Source organism: Sinohyriopsis cumingii, chromosome 2, assembly GCF_028554795.1.
Source record: "Sinohyriopsis cumingii isolate HCF-2022 chromosome 2, ASM2855479v2, whole genome shotgun sequence".
Taxonomy (NCBI): domain Eukaryota; kingdom Metazoa; phylum Mollusca; class Bivalvia; order Unionida; family Unionidae; genus Sinohyriopsis; species Sinohyriopsis cumingii.
The window spans coordinates 133,994,192-134,019,126 of NC_142962.1; the positions used below are offsets into that span (position 1 = coordinate 133,994,192).

A 24,935-nucleotide genomic window follows, 5' to 3' on the forward strand; every position below is an offset into this window, starting at 1 on the left:
AAGCTTGTTGTTTTCACTCTTTCTTTCGTTACTGTTTATTAGAGCCTAAACACGTAACATAAGATCAGTAGTTTCTCAATTCAAGTTGACATTACTTTCAATGGCCTTGGAGTTAAGGCTTTAAATGTTTGACTGCTGTGTAAATAGACTGTCTTCCAAAACGGCCATTGACACTGTTCGCAGATTCTATCACGACGTGAATTCCTTTAAGGCAGCTTTCTCGATGTCTTGAAGTGAACAGGCGGATATGTGTTCGAAACACTAAAGAAGCTTAAGTTTCTATAAAAGTAGGTAGGTCTTATATGCTTGCATCTTTGTTCTGTTCTGTAATTTTACTCTGATGCTTAAAGTCACCGAAACTGGGCGGATCACCTTACATGTCGTCTGCAGTTGATGATGTACGATAGAAAAATGCAAGTGTACTGAGAAAGTGAGATGTGTTTCATAACTTAATGGTTTATCAACGCTTAATTTCTTAGTTTTGGGAATAATACATGACTACACACTTTTAAACTACGGCTTACCAAGAAGTATGAGCACATTTCTGCAGTTTGCTGAAAACAATCCACTGAGTGTAATGATAAAAGTGATCAGAAGAGAATTGTATTCCAACATTTTGGGGAGAAGAGGCGCAACAAAGCAACTGTCAACGCCCATTTCCGTTTCCGGTTTCATTTCCTATACAAATGTTTATTCCTCGGCATGCCAACTGTGCAAAATGCTGGACAGTTTTTATTCATTGATTCACTATAATGTATAAATGACTCTGTTATTTTTATTTCACAGTTCCTTTTCTTCTCCACTGAGGTCCGTGGTATCAAGTTTCGTCAGGTCGCACCTGCGTTTCTTTACGAAGAAAACCACAAAAAACCTCAAGCGTGTTTACGGCCTTCGGTTGCCTTCTATTCTATTCCTTTGGAAGATCGAAATTTAACTCCCACTTCTGAGAGCAAAACATTTATTTTCCTTCATTGAAAAGGAGAAGAAAAAAAAAATCATTAAAAAGAAATGGAGAGGGGAATAAACTTGTAAACTGTTATAGCCTTTTGGCTGTAATGAACATTTATGAAAAAGATATTGTTATTAGGGTCATGACAGCTGACGGTAATTGACACATCCCACATCACATGATTTTCGTGTTGCATATCACCTCTATTTTAACTGGATCTTAATTTAAGGTTTATGTTCAGCTTTACAACATTAATTTTGGTCATATGGCGTCAACAGAAACTCTACATTAGAATTCACTCTTACTGCTACAGTAGTGGTACCTGGATTACATTATGATAATCTTAACTTAATTTTCAGCAGGAGTACCCCATGTCCAGTACAGATATGGTACTGTAGGCCTTTATTTTTTAATGACCTGCCTTTTTAAAAAAAACACGACAGAATGTTATACTGTTTGTCTTCATTGCTTAGTTTGCTTCATTTATATTAGATGGCATGTATATTTGTCCAGTGAATGCAGTTATCCTCAGACCTATTTGTATGTGTGTCCTTAGATAGGTTAGGTTAAAATGAGAAATGATTATGAGACCACATGCTTAATTGCTTAATGACTTTAAATTCTTCCTGACCGTAACATAACAATTTTGGCATGGACAGTTTGGGGGTTGCAGTAAAGGGTATTTGTATTTTTTATTCTTGAGCTACATCAGTGACCAGCATATATATATATATATATATATATATATATATATATATATATATATATATATATATATATATATATATATATGTAATAACATGGCTTTTAATGTGTTGGTATAAAACAATTTGATATACCAGTACTATTGGTGTAATTGGTATATCAAATTGTGATCCACCCATGGCGCAATAATACACATAATTTTATGAACATATTTGGAATGGCACCCTTGAAACTGTGCTGTCCACTCAATAATTATTAGTGATGGATGAAAATGAGGATACAAAGTGTTAATAAACCCCATTTGCTAAATGAATTTAATATGGTACACAATTTTATTGCAATCCTTTCTGCTTTCCATTCCCCGTCCCCTCTCATGCATTAGGGACCAAATGCACATAAATCTGGAGTGAGAGAGAAAAAGACTTTGGGCTGGATGTAAACTTTCAAATTGAACTTGCACCAAGTAACCTGCAAGAATATGGTTAGTTGTAATGTTATATGTACACTTTCCTTGGGATTTATCTACAGTGCTGATATAATCAATGATGACATTATAATGTTGATTTCTCATTTACAAATTACACATTCTGTGAAGTGTTTAATGTTTTGTTGTTGTTGTTGTTCTTTACCCAGTTATGTTCTAAATATTGATTATTATTAATTAAACATGAAAATGTACAAAGGCCCCCTCCCCTTTCTCTCTCTTTTTCTCATTGCAAAACACAGGCAGAAATCTAAGAAAACACAAGCATGGAAGATTTTTGCTTGTGTCATCCCATGATATCTCAGGACTTATGAATGATGGTAAAAGTTAAGTCAAACTGACCAAAGGATGAGAGAGAGAGAGTTTCATGGTCGGTACTAGTGTTATTAAAGCAGAATAATGACTTAGATCAACTGTAAATATATTAAAACATTTTAATTACCTTTTGTTGGTTTGTCATTTCACTTAGTTTTTCTTTCACACTAATTTCCCTGCACCGGTACATGAATGGCTGAGCGTTCATCTGAATGGGTGAGCTCTACTTCTTCATTAAAACCATATTTGAATCATAAGTGTGTCTTATACTGATTTAATCAATGTGAATAAAAATAGAAACTCAAAGAAGAAAACAATCAACTTATCAATATGCAAAGGTGATTGTAAAAAAAAAAAGCACATAACTACATTTCATAGTGGACACACTTGGAAGGAATGTGAGAAGTTCATCACTCAGTCAATACACAGTTGCCTGTAGTCAATCTTAAACTCCATTCAAAGGGCAAATATATGTATTTGTGTGTTATATAAATAAAATACAATATGTATGCTGTATCAATAATATACCACTCATACATTTTTCATATATATATATATTCTATATATAACCCATTAAAACAAAAACAAGCCTGGGACTTGTTAATAATTTAAGTTTTAAGAGGTTTTCAGTTTACTGAGGTTTTCATCGATGTGAAAAAATGTCTTTTTCTCAGCACTTTTGTAATGGAGTGAGGGATAGAGATTATTTATTATAAGGACTGATATTGAAATGCTTTTGGCCCCAGCTTGACTAAACCATTTAGACATGAGATCATTCACTTTGTCAGATTTGCGGGCATTGTTGAAAAGATGCTTGGCAGCATTACTGTTGTTTTCAAATTCATTCTTATAGAATTCCATTTTCTTTAGAATATTTGAAACAGTTCAGTCATGATCCTATGCTGAATTTTGCCCCTTTCTTTGTTGTATGGTTTGACTCATATTTATACTCGTTTTATCCTTTACGGATATTCCAGTTCTTTTAATTCATAGCCAGTCATTCTGACATCACATGTGAGTGGTAACAAATTACAGTCATCGTTACTTAAATATATGAATGTAATAATGTAATAATGTAATAATGTTTGTGCATTGAAAATCAGTTTAGTTAATATGACTTTTAGAACACTGTTTTGTCAGTCTCCATCAACAAAGAATCAAAAGCAGTTAATACTACCCTGATATTTAATTTAAAAAAGGTATGGTGTATTGATCATGTATACAAGTGAATAATATCTATCACAATTAGATAAAAAGCAGATAAACATAATCTTTTTTTAAAAATGGATTACCTAGAAGCATTTGGCAATAAATAATTTACCTTAAAAACTAGATCCTTTTATTGGTGCAGAGACTTCCTATTCGAGTATTATCAGCCCTAATCTGTATTAGCTCATGTGTCAAGTATGGTTATAACTTTGTGTGTCCTTGGGTAATTTTCCAGGTGTTTGTAGCACAGGTAAAAACCTATCACAGTACTTTTTACTGTAATTAATCTCGTCCAGGGTGTCTCAGGAATTTAGCTTATAACAATGTGTGTGTGTGTGTGTGTAAAAAGATATATTCATTTCAATGAAAAAATAAATATGAAGGTTTGGGAATTACTTTCGGGTAACATTTTATAATCTAGCAAAAAATAGTTGATTCACTGTTTTTATCTAGTTGCAACTATTATAATGTAATCTACATAACAGTGCAGTAGTTAGCATAAATTGCATTGTATAGTTGATGCTATGTTCATTTGAACCAAAATGCATATTGTAATGACCAGAGTGGAAACAATGACTATAATACATGTATTCATTTTAAGACAGGCAAGGTTGGTGGGAAATAAGCTGACATGTACAGATTGATCTGGCTTCTAAATCAAACTTTGACTAAATACAGCTCAGAAATTGGACCAGAAGCATTAAGCCTTAAACTCAATTTTTTAAAATATCTTTTAAAAAATTAAACGGTCAGGTGGTCAAAACCCTTCCCCCAGTCATGGACAAAGGTCATGAACACAGTATAGATATACATAACAATTATTTGTGTATGAATTTATTGTAATAAAATAAATTGTTATTTGTTACATTATGTTAATTAGTTTATCAAGAGATGACATTTACCATATTAATCTGATAATAAGTGTATGCTGTGTTAAATTATGAAATCTATAGATTAATAAATTTATCTCATGATAAGCCCATGCATGCCAATAAGCTCATTCCCAGTTACACAAAAGTTGGTAGATATTTATTAAGGATATCGTACTGATAATAAGCCCACCCCCTGTTTTTTTAAAACTTTATTTGGGCTTATTTGGAAGACAGTTATATATATATTTACACTGTTTTAATGCAAATAGGTGCAAACATTTAGAGAGGTTTTTCAAAAGTAAATAATCCTTGCAAACTTCTGTAAATTTTACTTAAATCTTACCCATAAGTAATTAATCACTTTAAAGCTATGTTAACTTAGCTATGGCCATTTCCTGTTGCATGCATAACCAATGTCTTCAAGAAGGTAGCTCTCTTTTAGCAGTTTAAAGGCTGTAAAAACCCGTTACATGAAAAAGCCTAAATACAATGCACAAACATATACCTACTCATATATGTAGACTGCTCTGCGTTTTCGATATAGGTATAAATATTTTATAAAAATGGAAAAGTAGAAAGCATATATTTATTAGCATTTAAGAATTTAAGCCAGAACATCATCCACATACAGATAAATATTATAACAGTTTCTGATGATTCATTGATTAAATTGTTCATGTAATGTATTCACAGACTTTATATGCTCCAAGGAGGGGGTTTATATTAAGGGGGTGGAGCGGGTTCTTATTTGCTGCTCCTTGGATTATGTTTTGTATAATATTTCACAGAACAATTCTGCAAACAAGTGTTTTATATAGTGTGAAAATACATACCACCATCCAGAGATCAATACATCTCAGTCACCAAGAAATGGGTAAAAGTACAGGAAGTGTTGGATGAACTAGAGTATATTTTGATGAACTCCTTAGAAACACAAGCTTGTACGGCTGCTTCTCATCAATTAGATGATGAGGAAACTGAGCATACTCCGGATCTCTAGTTTCAAATTAAACCAAAATGCATGTTTGGTCTTGCCACAACCTTACCATCATCCAGTGCATCAAGCCAACAAAGTAGTTCTGCCCTATGCCTGCTCTTTAAGGCCCTAGCAAGCAAACTGTAGTATGCCAGGCCTGTTGCTGATACATGTAGTAGGCATGGGAAACTTCAGAGAATTTCCTGATTTCAGGTTTTTTTATACTTCTGAGTGAAAACAATTAGGCTCAGGTTATCGAAAGTGATCAAAATCTAAGAACTTTCAGAGGCTGGATAAATGTTTATCACTGGAATTCACTGACACTTCAGAGAATTTTTGAAGTGTGTCCGTATCACACCTGTAATAGCTATAGTTACTTTTACTACCAACATAACTGTTGTACTATTTGTAATATTTTTTATACTGTAATATTTTATACCCAATCTATTAGAATCATATTTCTTTTTGTCCTGTTTATGCAAAGAACTTTGTTTTCTTACAGAGATTTTGCAAATACATGTATTGGTACTTAAGAATGAACCAAATTATAAAGCTTTATTTTTTATTTTTGGGAGAAGGGCCATTGCTCAGAAGTATCATCACACTTACTGTGTGAGTACTCTTGGTCCTCATCTGATTCCTTTTGGAGGATAAACCATTCTCTTAAGTAATGATGCCATTGTCTCTTAATAAACCACTGCTAATACCCTATGGTATAGGCATTGAAAATAGAGAAAGCCAACTGTTGGGTGATTTTATTGCACCTGGGCAGATGGGTTTAAGTGGGAGAAAGGATTGGCCTAATTGTTAGATTCATGGAGCCAGACAAGTTGGCTTTGGTACTGCTGGAAGAATGGCTAGACAGGCAGATTTTCTGCTAACACCCCAATCCCAATGTGCATATGTAAACCTATCAAATTCAATATATATATATATATATATATATATATATATATATTTGTTATGTATATTTGATTTACTTGTATCTGATTTAATATATATTTATTTCAATTTAATTGTGTGAGAAAGCTTGCCAGTAACTTCTTGTGGGCTGGTGGTTCTTCCTGGGGTTTTCCCTAGTTCTTCCTCCACCATTAATACTGGCTGCCATGCATAGTCTATCATGTGCTGAAAAATGGCGTTAAACCCCACAACAATAACAACAAATCAATTTGTCAGTTTTAAATTTTTTATTTTTCATTACATGGTATTGTAATGTAAATTTATTTACTAGAGATAATACTTTTTTCAGAAAATAGTTTGACCCTGACTGTTAGTTTATAAACACCAGGTATTGATCTAAATCCTGACCTTATTTCAAAATTTGTAGCAACCATTGTAAACAAGTTCTATTTTATTTTAAACTGATTGGTTAGTTTTTGTCAGGGTCACACTGGGTAAACTTGATTTATAACAATTACTTGCTTCTATAACCTTCCAGAAAATGATCACATGACCCCTTGTTTACATTTTAGAAAGACCATATAGCCCATGTTTTGGAGAATTAATCTCAGTAGAAGCTGGGCTGTTAAACTGTTAGCTGAATGTTGTGCTGTTTGGAGTTATTTCAAATTACTTGGTTTGGAGTTATTTCAAATTACTTGGATTCAGAATGATTAATTCTGTTATTTTTCTGGAAATTATGTGTGCTCATGTAATATTGTGGAACAAGGACAGTTTTTTATAAATATTTATTCAGCTATCAGAACCGGAGTGATAATTCTTGTTTCTACAAGGAACTGTAGACTTCAGCACTACAGATTGCAGCATACGTCATTGTCTTCCATCTTGGATTCTTTGTCGGGATTCGAATGTGAAATCACTAGAACATTTTGTTATTAGGACTACTAAAATTTTATTTTTTGATTAATTTTGGATTTGATTCTATAAAATCTTAAGTTCATATTTTTTCATTTTTACAGAATTTTTCCAGGGATATAAATTATTGCATAATTTTCAGTGCTTGTTGTTTTCATTTTCTTGTGTTACTGTTTATTCGAGCCTAAACAAGTGACATAAGAATATATATATATATGGTCAGACCTATTACTAAGATCCCTTTAATCAAGCAGGTCTGGGTTGGGATAGCTAGACTGGATGGCCTGCCAGTACACACCCAGAAGTCAGTGTAAAGTATATGAGAATAGATGTCATTAAAATCAAGTTTCAGTATATATGCAGTGAGAATAGGCATATGGGACAAAAACAAGTGTCCTCTTGTTAGACATGTGTATGGAAACTAAAGGACAATTATTTAAGGATCTTTTCATTATCCCTTATATCACAACATCAAAGCAGACAAATTTGATAACAGATCTAGGTCATTGTATATTTAAAACTCCTATGAACTGTTCTTCACAGGTTTGTTCAAAATTGCCCAGTTATCATCACTTATAATTTTGTTATCTCTCTCTCTCTCATCCTGGAGGTAAGTTTAAAAGGAACAGCTTTAATAAAAAATTTCTCCATGGGACAACGTAAATATCCAATCTCAGCTTTTATCAACGTACTGTACCACACAGCCAGTAAACATTAGTATTCTCAATAGAAACAACTCATTTTTTATGCTGTATTTGTTCATGTTTCTGTAGCTCAGTTGGTAGATAGGACTTGTCATTCAAATGTCCCAGGTTCAGTACCTGCCCAGGCCAGCTGCCTCGGTTTTTTGGAGGGGTAGGCATAAAACTTGATATAGCCACAAATGTGTTGAAAGTACCATTTAAACAAATCAAATAGCATTTTCTTTCAGATATCAAACTTTAAAATGATTAAGGTTCATCTGATGAGTTACCTTATTTACTCATTCTTAAGTTGAGTCAAACTGCAAACAACAAAGATCATGATCTGCCATAGCATAATGCATTAGCAGATCAGGGTCTATGTTGTTTTTTCTAGTGATTATTCCTATCAAACTGCACAGACCCAAATCTTCCAGTGCATTATGTGATGGCAGGTCTGAGCCTGTGCAGTTTGCAGTTGGACTGGACTTGACTTAAAAGCCAGTATATATGGTAGTCCTCTTTCCAACATAACCAGTGAAGAACAAACGACATCAGCTGACTTTTGACTGCAATGTACTTTTTCATCAGTTTTGATTTTTCTTAGAGGATCATAGGTGTAAACGTGAATGATATTATAACCGTTTATTAGTGTCAATACGTTTTCTTTACACCATTACATATATACATTAAAATCCATGTTTAACGAAATCCAGTGTAACAAAATATCTAATGTTATGAAGTATGTCACAAGGTCCCTATCAGTATTTTATATATTTTCCCTCCTGTAATGAAATTTAGATGTGATAATATGATTGTTTGGGTCCCTGGGGCTTTATTATATGATATATTTTAAATATAAAGAGTCCCTAAATAAATTTTTTTAAAGACTCCTGTAAATAAAAAAAGCAAGCATGTGCATAATGATAAAGTAATTATGAATGAAGATAATGTTATGTTACTTGTAGGTCTCATGAAATCTTTAATGATAAAGTAATTATGAATGAAGATAATGTTATGTTACTTGTAGGTCTCATGAAATCTTTAATGATAAAGTAATTATGAATGAAGATAATGTTATGTTACTTGTAGGTCTCATGAAATCTTTAATGACAAGTAATTATGAATGAAGATAATGTTATGTTACTTTGTAGGTCTCATGAAATCTTTAATGATAAAGTAATTATGAATGAAGATAATGTTATGTTACTTGTAGGTCTCATGAAATCTGAATATCTTTTACAATACAGACTCCATTACCTGTAATATGATTTTGTTGAGAAAATATAGAAAATACATGTATTTTGATGGCAGAAGGAGAGAAATTATTTAATGTTTGTTGACTTGTAAAATTAGTTTCTAACGCTGTCTGTAAATAGGAATACTCTTTTCCACATGCAGCTACCATCATACTGAAAGTAAAAGTATCAAAATTACTTTAAAGTACAAAATCATCAAAATCATTATCCACAGTTATTATGTTGTGGTCATTTGAAATGTTCAGACTTGCATATATTGCAGTGCAGTTAGGTGATTATTAACATTTACATACAAAAGTATGCAAGGATGTAGATCTGAATATTTGTTATATATGTTTGTCCATTTGATATAGGACTTATATTTATTATAGTGAATCAGTCTTCAAAGTTCATTGTTTCATTTTGAAATATCTATGTGCTGGTATGATTTACTTTTCAATTTGGTAAAAACTAATGTTTGAAATTATGCTATGCTTTGTTTCAGTCACTAAATACCACATATACTCTCACTGCTGATGCATTGTGCAGTGGCAGATCAGGGTCAATGTTGTTTGCATTTGAACCCCATTTAAAAGCACATATGGTACTTTAATATATGCTAAAGTGGTCAGGTAAATTAAATATACTCATTATTTCATATATTTATATATTTCAGATGATTACCAGTTTATAAATAAAGTATGTTCTCACCATCTCTCATTTTTAACAACTATTATAATTATACCATCCATCAGTAAAAATATTTAAATTCATTGTTTTATTAGAATTTGGATAACTTTCTAGGAATGCTGACTACATCTTATTGATCTGTATGCTTATTTATTTTTAGGTGAAATCAAAATGAGGAATTCTGTCTGTCCTCATTGATGACAACAGCTGTTACTGTTGCTGTTAGTAATAGCTGGACTTCATTTTTATCAAGCAATCAATATATTTACTTCACATTGGATTGGGTAAGTAAAATTAATTTCTTTAAGTTATTTTTTTTCTTCTTCTCATTCTCCTTTAGGAAATAACTTTGCCATCCAAGATTCCAATCACAGAGTTGCTAGGGCTAAATAAATCACTCCAACTTATTCATTTTGTAATTCTGTAACATGAGAGTTTTCTTTAAAAAATCATCTTGTTTTTCAGAGACATATTTTTAATTGATAACAAAAGATTCAATTATAATTAGATGAATTTAGTGTCTCATCATTAGGACTGCCTAAAGGTTTACATAATATTTCCATTCCAAGTATAATTATGTAGTGATTGACTGAAAAATAATCTTCACTGAAATTGCCAAGTCTATTAGAATTTTGATTGATTAATGTGAAAACAGCTGGTGGAAGATGGTCGGAGTAATAGTGATTTATTGTCTGTTTAAATGCTGATGTACATGTATTCTTGCTTTCATAATAATAGTTACTTCATTTAGAAAAGTTAACTCAGTTACAGGAATTAATCTACATTGGTGCCTTCTATTATGTACACTATACACCACTCCCTCAATAACTTGCACCCTGATAACTCGCGAACCCGCTTATAATGCCGGGTAAGGCATGGATCCCATTTTTTACACCAGAAAATACCCCCAAAATTGACCCCTATTTGTTGAACTTGAAGAAAATCACGATCAAAATTGATAATGGAAACTTTGATATATTGCTTGTTTTATTGTCAAAAATGGTTGATAGGACCTGGAAATTTTAATCAACGTTGTGAAATATCAAATTTAAAAATAGGTCATACAATTTTTTACATTTTCTTTCCAAACGACATTCTTAGTACACCGCAATTAATGATATGTAAGGAAATTTCGATCCATGAAAATGTCACTTATGCTGAATGGAGGCAGTACTTTAATAAATAAATACAAATTAAATAATTTTTTTATCAATTGAAATTTGTGTTCTGGTTCTATCTTTTAGTTCCTTTTAAGTGTTATCATCATAAATGCAATGTCTCCTCTTATAATTAAACGTAAAATGTATCAATCAGCCATAACGACTATGTCCGTGAGCGTTTCTCTGAGAACCTAATTAAGTGCCGACCGTGTTTTGATAACCGACTTGCAGAAATATTTGTTGTATTGTTGCACTGAATTAAAAGCTGACCTCCTTTGTGTTATCATGTTAATTGTGTCTATTGAATCAAATGATGGAGGTGAAATAAAAGAAAAGTTAAAAGGCACGAAAATCTTGTAAACTTAAAATCTAGCGGCCCCCGTTGTATGTTGGGTGAACTCACTTCATTTGATCAATCGAACACTGTTATAAATTTTGTTGTGTATGTAACCTTATGCCAATTACTTACACACATCCATAAGCAAAATCAAAGCTGTCAGGTTGCACTGTGTGAAATGGCCCCCAGGGGAGACTGTGATGTGTTAGATATCAATAAGGTCATCGGAAGACTGGCAAGTGAATGGAAGTGTGATATTGTTTGCAATTACATGAGTTTCCTGGATGAAGAGGGGCAAGTGATGCAAAATTTATTTGAAAAAAGAGATAATATCCATATGTCTACCAAAGAGGTGGAAAAACTGGCAAAAAATATAAATGCAGTCATCTGTATAGTCTGGTCTTACAGCCACATTACAAACTTCATCCGTCCCTATAAATCCATTGTAGGTCACTTTGGGATGTGATTACTGTGGTGAAATGAAACATTCACCACAGGAATGCAGGCACAGACAGCCAATACAATGCCATCAGTGTGGTAGCTTTGGACACAAAGCCAAAACTCACACTAGATTTATGGAATAGAAAAAGGGCAATGAGGCCATCTCAACTCCACAGGAAGACTCTATTCAGCGGGAGGACCAATCTATCTATCAAAGACTGTCATATACACCAGGCATCCCTTGTCAAAACAGATTTGATCCTCTTGCTGATGCATGTTCTGAATGTAGAAATTTACCAGCTAATTGTACAGATTTAAATATGACTGATAGTTCAGATTTATACAATGATTATAAAAGTAGAAAATGCAGTTGTAGAAAAACTAATTTGTTATACAGTAATGATAGTTGTAATGATGATCACTGTGAACATAGTTTTAATACTTTTAATGTCTCCTTGAGTGCCTCTAATAGGATTAATAATAATCTCATGAATTTAGGAGTTTCTAGCAAAGGTTTACACATAGGTCATTTAAATATTCAGGGTTTTCGTGGAAAGATTGATCAAGTGAAGTTACTGCTAACCTCTCCAAATAATAATATCCATTTATTTGGGCTCTTGGAAACAATGTTAACAGAAAATCAGGGTGAAAATTTCTTGTATATCAATGGCTATGACAAAACCTTATCGAAAGGATAGGAAAACAGGTGGCGCTGGGCTCCTTGTGTATGTTAGAACTGATACTATTTGTAAAAGACGGGAAGACCTAGAAATACAGGAAATAGAATCCATTTGGCTACAGATCACTCCAGTAAAAGCTAAGCCTTATTTAGTAGGTTTTGTGTACAGACCCCAATCATCACATACTGATTGGTGTGAATATTTTGAACTTCAAGTAGATAAAATTTCAAAAGAAGATAAAGAATGTTACATTCTAGGCAATATAAATAGAGACCTTCTCAATGATCAAATAAAAGTGAATTGGATGAATTTTATTGCTTCATTAGGTATGGAGCAACTAGTAAATGAACCCACCAGAGTAACATCTACCTCTAAAACACTTACAGATCATATTTATACCAATACAAAAGAAAATGTTTTGGAAGTAATGGGTCCAAAGATTGGTATAAGTGACCACTTTGCAATTTTTCTAACACATAAAGTCAATGGCAAATCAGCAAAAAATAATATCCATAAATCCATTACTTATAGATCTTTTCAAAACTTTGATACTGATAAATTCCTAGAAGATCTGAAACAGATTCCATGGAATACAGTCCAAATCTTTGAAGAACTTGATGATGTTTTAGATACTTGGGCAGATCTGTTCATCAGTATAGTGAACAAACATGCTCCTTTAAAAACACACAGGATAAAGAAAGACCACCAGCCAGGCTGGATCTCCCCAGAAATTTTAGAAGCAATAAAGCAAAGAGACCAACTAAAGTCAGTAGGAAATCAAACTGAATATAGAGTTTGGAGGAATAAAATTAATAAAATGATAATCAAGCCAAATAAGTGCACTATAAAAAAGTGCTTTATGAAAACCAAAATAATCCCAAAGCTATATGGAAAGTGTTTACAGGGTTTGGTGCAGGCAAATGTTAGAGTAAAGTTTAAATTTTATCCCTCAATCATGAGGGCATTTACATTGATAATCCAGCTGACATTTCAAATATTTTTAACAACTTTTTTGTTCAAATTGCTGAAAAACTTAAAGAACCCAGAAATTCATCTGATCATCTGGAACTCAAACATTTTTGTGCTAAAAAAACTACCAAACAATATAAAGTTTGAAATTCCTGAAATGAATCCCGAATTTGTGCTGAAATATATTAAAAAAATGAATGATTGTAAAGCTACAGGACTTGATATGATTGGACAAAGGCTACTAAAGGTAGCTGCACCTGCAATTTTAGAGAGTATAGCTTTCATTTGCAGTGAAAGTATTAGGTCTATTAAATTTCCACAAACATGGAAAACTGCCAAGGTTATACCATTGCATAAAGCAGGAACAAAAGATGATGTAAATAACTACAGACCCATCTCTATCCTTCCTTGTCTCTCCAAATTACTAGAAAAACATGTACATGATTCTTTTCTCAACTATTTAAACACTTATGATCTTATTCATGATAATCAGTCTGGCTTTCACCAGAATCACTCCTGTGAAACTGCACTTGTATCTTTGATTGATAAATGGCTGAAAGCATTAGATCAAGGAGAAATGGTAGGCGCTATTATGGTTGATTTTTGTAAAGCTTTTGATCTTGTAGACCATGAAATTTTGCTTGAAAATCTAAAAATCTATCAATGCAGTGAAAACTCCCAAAACTGGTTTACTTCTTACTTAACCGATAGAGTGCAGAAAGTATCTTTAAATGGTCAACTTTCTGAAAGTAAAAATATTAATTGTGGAGTACCACAAGGCTCTATCCTTGGGCCTCTGTTATTCATACTATTTATCAACGATTTACCTCTTAAGATTGGAACTTCAATTTCTTCCACTGACCTCTGTGCAGATGATACTACACTGTCTGAGATTGGTAAAACCAAAACAGTACTTGAAAACAAATTACAAGATGCTCTCAACAGACTTCAAGTATGGTGCAAGGAAAACAGTATGATCATAAATACAGAAAAAACGAAAGCCCTACTAGTTACAACACAACAAAAACGAGCAAGGCTAGATAGCAACAAACTCCAGGTTCTATTTGACAATGTGAGCCTCAATATGACCTCTCAAGATAGAATTCTTGGTGTATTCGTGGATAACAATCTTACTTGGTCTATTCACATTAAACATATTTCAAAAAAGTTTAATTCTTATCTTTGGTTACTGAGGAAAATCAAAACATACATTCCTTTTCAGTATAGGGTCATCTTTTATAAAAGTTATATTCAGCCATATCTGGACTACTGTAATGTAATTTGGGGTAATACCTCTAATTCAAACATAACAAAACCTTTAAGACTCCAGAAGAGGGCTTGCCATTTAATTCTAGATCAAAGTATAGACAATTTTCAGGATGCAGTGAATAATATAAAGGTTTTAACAATACATGAAAGAATATTTCTTAGAAAGGCCAAATTGATGTATAAAGTATCCAGAAAAGACATTCCTGTCTATTTAAGCAATATCTTTCACCAAAGAGATGCTGATGGCACTCCAAATTTAAGGTCCATAAGAAGAAAAAATTACATTATACCAAGGCCAAAGAAGGAATTGTTTAAAAAAAGTTTTCAATATACTGGTCCACTGGTATGGAACAACATTCCCAGTGACAAGAGGCAGGCTCCTAGCATTTCATCTTTTCACAATCAGTGTCTTAAATGGATGAAATCTTTAGAAAATTGAACAGTTCTAGTATAAAAAATACCGCCTGGTTTTCTGTAATTTTACATCATTTTCATAGCTGAATTTTTCAATGCAGGATTATATTTTATGTTTTATATATGTTTATGTTTTCACTGATGCCTGTGAATGTGTTCCAGGCTTGATAATTTGAATTTTAAAATTACTTAATTATTTAGTGTCAAGCCAGACTCTTCACATCATGTTGTATATACTGTATATATTGTACATAACAGATAGAAGGCCTCAAGGTAGATTAGTTCTGTAACTAATTGAGTTACCTTCTCTAAATAAAGTCTTTATTATTATTATTATTATTATTATTATTATTATAACCTTAACTACCTTAAATTAACTGACTCTTTCATAACTGTGATCAAAGATAGCAAGGCAGCCAAGCAAAATGAATACTTCGTAAAATAAAGAGCTTGATTTCACAGATACGGACCATTGTGGGCAAGCGAATTTCAGAGAATTCTTGAACTGGCACTTAGAGATATCCTCAAGGATCATAAGAAGTTTCATTATTACTTCCAATGAAATCACATCATCAATATTGTCCTAATTGAACAATACAAAAATTGAGTTTCGACGTAGACAATTGTCTCACGAAATAAATGTTGCGTGTTTTTGAAAAAAGGAATCTTGTTTGGTGGGGTATCAACAGTTAGTCTAGTTCCCTGCTCTGTGGACTCCCAATTTGGCAGGGTACTATTGAGGTGGCGCTCTACAGTTTCGTATTTTGCATTGGGTTAGAATTTTTAAAAAAAGAATTTCCCTGGCTTTCCTCACCGGTTATACTGGCTATTTAAAAAAGACCTTGTATATCTTAGGTATAGTTCAAAGAACCTTTAATTCCCTTTATTTTGGTGTATGATTGGTTGCTGTAATATGGGTCATAGAGTATACAGCTTGACCTTACTCCACATGTGCACCTTTCAAAAAAGTGCTATCTCCACTTGGTCATTTTCACTTCCTGAACTTCAGAGGTAAATTGTATATATATATATATATATATATATATATATATATATATATATATATATATTGTAATTCATTCATTGCACTTTCTGAAACTGGTATTGTTTAGTGTGGCAAAATTAATTTTCCCTATTTTAATAGCTGCTACAGATAGTGTACTTTAAATTCAGGCTGATTTATTGAGCACAAGGGAGCAGTCACTTTAGTTAAGAGTGTGCATAGATCATGTACAATTTCCAAAAGTACAATATCCAAAGAAATGTCAGCCACATTACATTAAAGCAGCATAGAGGTATGACACCATTCTCTCCACTGTGCATGTTTTAACTGCAAACCACTTCACCTTACATATGTCACTCTCTCAAAAGTACATAATAACTGGTGAGCGCCCCCTAAACATCACAACGGGAACCAGACTCTTCAAGTAAATAAAAAGCAGTGACATAATACACAGATTTTTCGCTTACATGAAAGAATGAGTTAATCTAAAAATCAGAGAAAGTTTCAGGCTCATAATGCAATAGAATCTGTGAGCACAGAAAAATAAATCAAATATTTGTATTAACAAATTCATCTGTAAAAAGAGCTGTTGTAGCAGAGAAAAGCAGGAGGTATTTATATTATGTAAACCTGTTAGAGTGTCTTAAGATTTCATCCTTGGGAAGCATGAGCATATTAATTAATTAACATGAGGGATACAGAAGCATATTGATTAATGTTCATTAGGGTTACTAAAGCATATTATTAATTAACATGAGGGATACAGAAGCATATTGATTAATGTACATTAGGGGTGCTAAAGCTTATTAATTAATTTGATAAGGGATTCAAGATCATATTAATTAATTTGCATGAGGGATGCAAGATCACATTATTAATTTGCATGAGGAATGCAAGATCACATTATTAATTTGCATGAGGAATGCAAGATCACATTATTAATTTGCATGAGGGATGCAAGATCACATTATTAATTTGCATGAGGAATGCAAGATCACGTTATTAATTTGCATGAGGAATGCAAGATCACATTATTAATTTGCATGAGGAATGCAAGATCACATTATTAATTTGCATGAGGAATGCAAGATCACATTATTAATTTGCATGAGGAATGCAAGATCACATTATTAATTTGCATGAAGGATGCAAGATCACATTATTAATTTGCATGAAGGATGCAAGATCACATTATTAATTTGCATGAGGAATGCAAGATCACATTATTAATTTGCACGAGGAATGCAAGATCACATTATTAATTTGCATGAGGAATGCAAGGTCACGTTATTAATTTGCATGAGGAATGCAAGATCACATTATTAATTTGCATGAGGAATGCAAGATCACATTATTAATTTGCATGAGGAATGCAAGATCACATTATTAATTTGCATGAGGAATGCAAGATCACATTATTAATTTGCATGAGGAATGCAAGATCACATTATTAATTTGCATGAAGGATGCAAGATCACATTATTAATTTGCATGAAGGATGCAAGATCACATTATTAATTTGCATGAGGAATGCAAGATCACATTATTAATTTGCACGAGGAATGCAAGATCACATTATTAATTTGCATGAAGGATGCAAGATCACATTATTAATTTGCACGAGGAATGCAAGATCACATTATTAATTTGCATGAGGAATGCAAGATCACATTATTAATTTGCACGAGGAATGCAAGATCACATTATTAATTTGCATGAGGGATGCAAGAGCTTAATAATTACTTAGCACAAGGGATGAAAGCACATATTAAATAATTTGCATGAAAGCTGCAAGAGCAATATAATTAATTTGCATGAGGTATGCATGCACATATTAATTTACATGAGGGATGCATAAACATATTAATTTGCATGAGGGATGCAAAAAACATACCAATTAATTTGCAACTGTTGTTATATATATTTAATTTTCATTGTTTGTTAGGTTTTTCAAATTCATGACTGGTATATGCTATGGATAATTATATGGCCTTGTCCAACATCAAGTTCACTGTGTTGTTGCCTAAAGATACTGATCTTGTTTTTATTTTGGCAAAGAAATAATACATAGCTAACATTTTTTATAACAGTGTGCATTAAATATTAGGATCATTATCTTGGTCTGACTTAGGGACATTAAGTGTACCATGTTTTTATTATAAATTTAGTAACAGAATCTTCTAGAAAGGAATTTTCCATTACATAATAATTTTCTTTAGAAAATGCAGATTGTGACCTAGGTCAGGTAGATGGTTGTATAATCTTCTTACTGGTTTCTATAGTAACTTCTGAAGCATAAATCAATTTATTGTTGTGTTCCATATTTCATTTGGGGTTGAATAATTTATTCAAACTTTTATTCTCTGGAATTTACAAAGTGCTCAATAGTATTTTTTGTTAGAAACATTGATTTGGAATTATAGTTAATTTAAACAAGGATATCTTGTATTATATTATTGTGATTCATCAAAAGACCGTTGGCACATCATCACACTCAGGTCATTGGTACTTTAGTATATTCGAAACTACAGGCACATCAACACTTCAGCATTGGGTCTTATTTGGAATACCACTGGAATTTAGAGCTTTATTCCATAGGACTGGTATAAAACTTTTTGGACTTTTTGGGATTTAATTCGCATTTCTGTAAGTTCTTTTTAAATTTTCACTTTGTATTCTAGGGAAATAATTACCTCACTGAATTTTATCAAACTTGTTGGTTTTTGCTCTTTTCTATTTGTTTAAGACCCTGGAGTCATAATACTGTTGACTGAATTGTATGTGTACAAAACAGTATTTGATATGTATCAGTACACACTTGTATTTCAAGCTCAGCAAAGCAAGAATTTTAACCTCATCAGGGTATTTTTGCAATCCTGAGAAATTTGAAGTGATGTTACTGCAATTCAGCCATAATCAGAAAGGCGCTGTTATGTGCTTGTGTGCTCATGATAATTATAAAGGCTTACTCATGATAATTATAAAGACTTATGATATTAATACAAGCTTATTCATGATAATTATAAAGACTTACTCATGCTAATGATAAAGGCTTACTCATGATAATTATAAAGACTTACTCATTATAATTATAAAGGCTTACTCATGATATTTATAAAGACTTACTCATGATATTAATAAAGGCTTACTCATGATGTTAATAAAGGCTTACTCATGATATTAATAAAGGCTTCCTCATGATATTATAAAGGTTTACTCATGATAATTATAAAGGCTTACTCATGATATTTATAAAGGCTTACTCATTATATTTATAAAGGCTTACTCATGATATTTATAAAGGCTTACTCATGATAATTATAAAGGCTTCCTCATGATGTTAATAAAGGCTTACTCATGATATTAATAAAGGCTTCCTCATGATATTAATAAAGGCTTACTAACTTTTATGAAGATGAACAAGTCAAGACTTTTTGAAGGTTAAGCCAAGTCTATGAAAGTAAATTCTGCATTGCTCAATACTGGATGGAAAAATGCCTGCAAATCAACTGACCTTGAACTTTTTGAAACTACATGGTCACTTACTAACACACATCCATAAACAAAATCAAAACTGTCATGTGGCACTGTGTGAGATTGCTATGTGTGGGATATCAGTGAGGTGATCCAAAAACTGCAAGTGAATAAAAGCATTAATTTGTTTTATATCTATGTGAGTTTTCTGGATGGAGAGGGTCAAGTGTTGAATTATTTTGTTTAGTAAAATAAGACACTATCCACCTGGCTCCTAAAGAATTCATGGTACTATGCAAACACCATGATATTAATAATTCAATAACTTTAAATTTCTTAGTTCTCATGATCAAATCTATATTTATCAAATGAATATAGATGAAACCTGGATGACAGCTTCTCTATAGAGAAAAGAATTAGAGCCGTGGGCCTTTTTGGACCTGCATGTGTTTGAAACTTCTGTACCAGAGAGTCAGGTGCTAATTTCAGTATCGAGTGTTCCAAACTCAAGACTGTTAAAGGACTGAAATTCCATCAAGAAAACAATGCCTCTATTTTTTTCAGTTACAACTTAGATAAGCTCTCAGAAGATTTTTTCTTTCTCTTCTACAAAACAACTTACAAAATAACTTTCATTATCAACCAATCCTGGCCACCCAAACCCATATGTTCACCCATTTCCAGGCTGGTTTCCATTTTTCCATACAATTAGTACAGTGTGTCCTGTATCAATCCTTGAGTTTCTTAACAGACTTAGGAATACATGTAGTAGTTCATTGCATAAGTAAGCAGTCTGCAACTTTCTGCTTGTGAAAGATTACATTAGTGAATATTAAATTATATTGCAAGTTCATGTTCACCTATATAGCAATGGTGTATTTCAGGCAACATTTAAGTATTTGAGCTTCATTTAAGAAAGTCACACCAAAAAAAATTAGCGGTCTAATAAGAGTCATCATTTTTAATGTCACCATTTATCTCTCTTCAGTTTAATACTGAAATATATTACCAGCCTTGTCATATTATATAATTAATGAGTAAAAGGTCAAGGTGACCAGCTATGTGTACATGTATTATTACAGAAAAGGAGATTTAAATGACAGAAATTACCTGAAATTCCCCCCAGAAGACATATTATTTAAAAATTAAGTAAGATAATCACAAGTTCATTAAAATACAAATTATGAAGTTTCAAACCATTCACTGAAAGAAATTAGTGGGATGCAGAGTCGTGAGAGGTCATCACCAAAGCATGGTGGGAGACACCTAAGTGATTATATCTAAAGCATTATGTTTCAAAACACAACTTGAAAATATCAGATTGCTTACCATAATTACTCTATAAATTGTATAAACTTTATATATGTGATTGCATAGATATGAACCAACAGTTGAAATATCTGAACATGTGTATAGTATCCCACTGAAAGTCACCCTTTGGATTACAAAAGGGATTTATGTTTCCTGTTATCCACAAATGGAACCATATGATTGCATTTATAGTAAAGTTAATTGCACTTGCATATGTGTAGTCACTGTGCTGTGGCTGTCTTTAGGACTGATGGTACTAATTCAGTTCCCATAGTAAATGTATGCAAACACCATGATATTAAAAATTCAATAACTTTAAATTTCTGAGTGCTCATGATTAAACCTATATATATCAGTATAGATGAAACCTGAATGTCAGCTTCTGTGTAGAGAAAAGGATATGAGCCATTGCATTTTTTGGACCTGCATGTGTTTGAAACATGTGCTTTTAGTTCCACATCAAACACTCAGGAGCTGTTAGTACCATGTGTCCTGAAGGGGTAGAAAAGCTGGCCAAAAATATTGATCCAGTCATTCATGTAGTCAGGTCTTATAGGACACACAGTACTAATGATCTGGAAAATGGGAACCAGCCTGAAAATGGGTGAACATACATAACATTATATATGAGTTTGGCTGGCCAGGATTGGTTAATAATGTATGCTATATTTTAAGAAAAAGAATCTTTTGAGAGCTTATCCTAGTTGTAAGCGGAAATTAAAAGAGACACTGTTTTATTGATGCAATTTCAGTCCTTTAACAGTCATAAGCTTGGAACACTCATTACTAAAATTAGCACCTGACTCGTTGGTGCGGAACTGAAAGCACATGTTTCAAACAACTGCGGGTCCAGAAAATGTCACAGCTCATATCCTTTCCTATACAGAGAAGCTGACATCCAGGCTTCATCTATACTGATAAATATAGGTTTGATCATGAACACTCAGAAATGTGAAGTTATTGAATTTTTAATATCATGGTGTTTGCATAGGTTTACTATGGGAACTGAATCAGTACCGTGAGTCCTTAAAGCCATATTACAAACCTCAACAATTACTCTAAACCCAATATAGGTCAAAATAGCTATAGCCACTGTGGTTGGCCCCATCAATATAATCAGTACACTAAGAATGTTGATTTCTGTGGTGAGACCAGACATTCAGTACAGGAATGCAGACACAGACAGACAATTCAGTGCTGTCTGCTACAAAGCTTATGATAGAGTCAAGGAATTATATAAATGGCAATGAGGTCATGTCAGCTGCACAAGTGGACTCTAATCACCTGGGAACCAGTCTAGCTATTAAGGATTGTCATACCCATGGCATCCCTTGTTAAAACAGATTTTATCTCATTGATGATAGTTATTCTAAATGCAGAAATTTATTAGCTGCTCATATATGTACAAGTGTAAATATCATTTCAAATTTATGCAATGAGTGTTGAAATATCAGATGCTGTGTTAGCCTTTCTCGTTAGAATGAAAGTTCAAATGCTTCTAAGATAAATTCTTGTAGTTTAAGTATGACTAGTAACTTTCTTCAATTAGGAATTCAATCTAATGAAAGAAAAACAGTTTCTTATAGTGCCAGTAATGATAATAGTATTAGTGATCACTGAACATAGTTATAATACTGCTAATGTTGTTTTGAGTGCCTCTAATAATATCAAGCTCATCAATATAGGAGTTTCTAGGGTTTATACAAAGGTCATTTAAATTTCAAGGTACAGTGGAACCCCGCTATAACGCGCCCCGCCATAACGCGAATTCGGATATAACGCAGTCGTAGCATGGCTCTCGAAATTTCGTATATTCATTCACACATGGAGAAAATGTTTATTATAATTTGGTGGAAGAATTCGCATATGACTTTTAATAATAAACGATCGGAACTTAACAATTTATCCAGGTTCTTTAAGTGATTTTGGAGAAGTGATCGTGTATGAATTCTAAAATAATACGATATATATAACGTACGAGAAATAGTGTGTACAATGCTTGGCTTCTGAAATTTATCAATTTGAACAGGTTGTGGTGAAGCTCCGTATTCTACTCTAGAAGAGAAAACTGGTTTCATTAGGTTTTTGAATTGTTAAGCCGAAGTAAACATTATCGGAAGTGTTACTTATTACGGATCCATGAGTAAAGCCAGTAAATCGTCTTTGTGATTGTCTTCCATGAATTCTGTATACAGTCGTTGCTCAAACAATAGCTGACATGGGCTTCTTATTTAACTGCAATCACAGCCAAGCAGCAGACAAAGCTGTGGTTGATACAAGAGTCGCACAATTTAATAAACATCAAAGGACGAAAGCCGCCAACATGTATGCTGTGCTTGGCAGTGTGATCAAACAACAAACAGTTGAAAGTAAATAATATCCACTTTATTATCTGTAAATTAAAAGGGTATGAAATTGTACATCCGTTCAGCTTAATTTTGTTTTATATAAAAAGTGATTCGTAACCATTGCAGGCCTTCATTACTTAGTTATCGAGCTTTATCTGTGTACGTTGTTTGCTTATATAAAAAAATATTTTACTGTTATGGAAAAGCAAGTTCAAAAACGCAAGTCGTTTTCTGCTAAAGAGAAACTGTATGCCCTAGATCAACTAAAGAAGGGCAAACAACAAACTCAGCTTGCCAGAGATCTAGGAATCAGCGAGTCCACTTTGCGAGGATGGAAAACAGATGAAGGAAAGCTCCGTAGTCTACCCAACATTCTTGAAGAGGAAACTGGTTTACAGCGTAAAAGGGTTAAGTTAGCTAATGACAATGTCCTAGATTCAGCTTTGTACCAATGGTTTGTACAAGCTCGCTCAGAAGGTGTTCCAATTTCTGGCCCAATTCTGAAAGCCCAAGCAGAGAAATTTGATCGCCGTATCAATGGAGATGATTCCAAATTTAAGGCGAGTAATGGCTGGCTAGACAGATTCAAGAAAAGGCACGCTATCAGCCAAGTTCTTGTGTCTGGGGAAATCCGCTCCGCTGACAAAGAGGCTGCCAATTCCTACCCAATTGGGCTTAAAAAGTTGCTGGAGGACGGTTGCTACACAGCCGACCAAGTTTACAACTGCGATGAGACTGGTTTATGTTATAAAATGTTACCCGATCGCACCCTTGCAACCAAGATTGACAGTCACAAACGAGAAGGTTTCAAGAAGAGGAAGGACAGAGTGACTCTCTTATTTTGTGTTAACAAGTCTGGCAGCCACAAAGTCAGACCTCAGATGATTGGAAAATCGAAAGCTCCCAGATGTTTTCATCATGTAAATATGAAGGCACTTCCATTTCAGTACACTAACAGCAAGAATGCTTGGATGAATAGCTCCATATTTGACGACTGGTTTCACAAAACATTCGTTCCAGATGTTCGGGCTCATTTACGAAAACTCAAGCTGGAGGAAAAAGCTCTCCTCCTGCTGGATAATTGCCCTGCCCACCCCCCAGCGGAAAATCTTGTCAGCAGTGATGGCAAGATCAAAGTTTCGTACCTCCCGAAAAACACTACGTCAGAAATCCAGCCACTTGACCAAGGCATAATTTCCGTATTTAAACAAAATTATCGCCGTGAAATGATAAAGGGAATGGTAGCAGATAATAACGCATCCGTCGACACATCATTGGCATTACTCAACTTAAAAGAAGTATGTCACCTTGGAGGTAAAGCCTGGGATGCTATCACTGCACGCTGTATTGAACGATGCTGGATAAAGGGTCTTGGGCCAGCTTTTACGCCCTCGACACAAAATGATAGTGACGATGAGCTTGAATTTACAGGATTCACTGAAGACGACGTACGTTTAGCAGAAGAAGCACTCAAAAAATACGAGCACAGTCATCATGATATCCTTAACTGGTATTCAGTAGATGACATCTGCCCTATATACGAACACATATCAGATGACGAAATTGTTACAAATGTCAGCAGGAAGAATGAAG

The 24,935-nt window shown here is 33.3% G+C and overlaps 2 protein-coding genes across 3 annotated transcripts in view; one reads left to right on the plus strand and one right to left on the minus strand.

Annotated features, from left to right (window-relative positions):
- LOC149805879 (N-sulfoglucosamine sulfohydrolase-like) overlaps positions 1-3,851 on the minus strand; it is a 36,876-nt gene extending 33,025 nt beyond the window's left edge. Inside the window, exon 1 of one of the 2 annotated variants that reach the window (XM_089950624.1) lies at positions 3,775-3,851. Coding sequence is in view for 1 of the 2 variants with exons in the window: in XM_089950623.1 (XP_089806749.1) it covers positions 525-675 (151 nt within the window). In the remaining variant the exon portion in view is untranslated. Of the gene's footprint in view, positions 1-524; positions 687-3,774 lie in introns of those variants that run through there. The other variant, XM_089950623.1, reaches the window with a different exon arrangement.
- Positions 1,107-24,935, plus strand: part of LOC149805881 (sodium-independent sulfate anion transporter-like) — a 141,519-nt gene continuing 117,690 nt past the window's right edge. The window contains exons 1-2 of the mRNA XM_089950622.1: positions 1,107-1,178; positions 10,097-10,220. The gene's annotated coding sequence lies outside the window, so the exon portion shown is untranslated. The remainder of the gene's footprint in view (positions 1,179-10,096; positions 10,221-24,935) is intronic.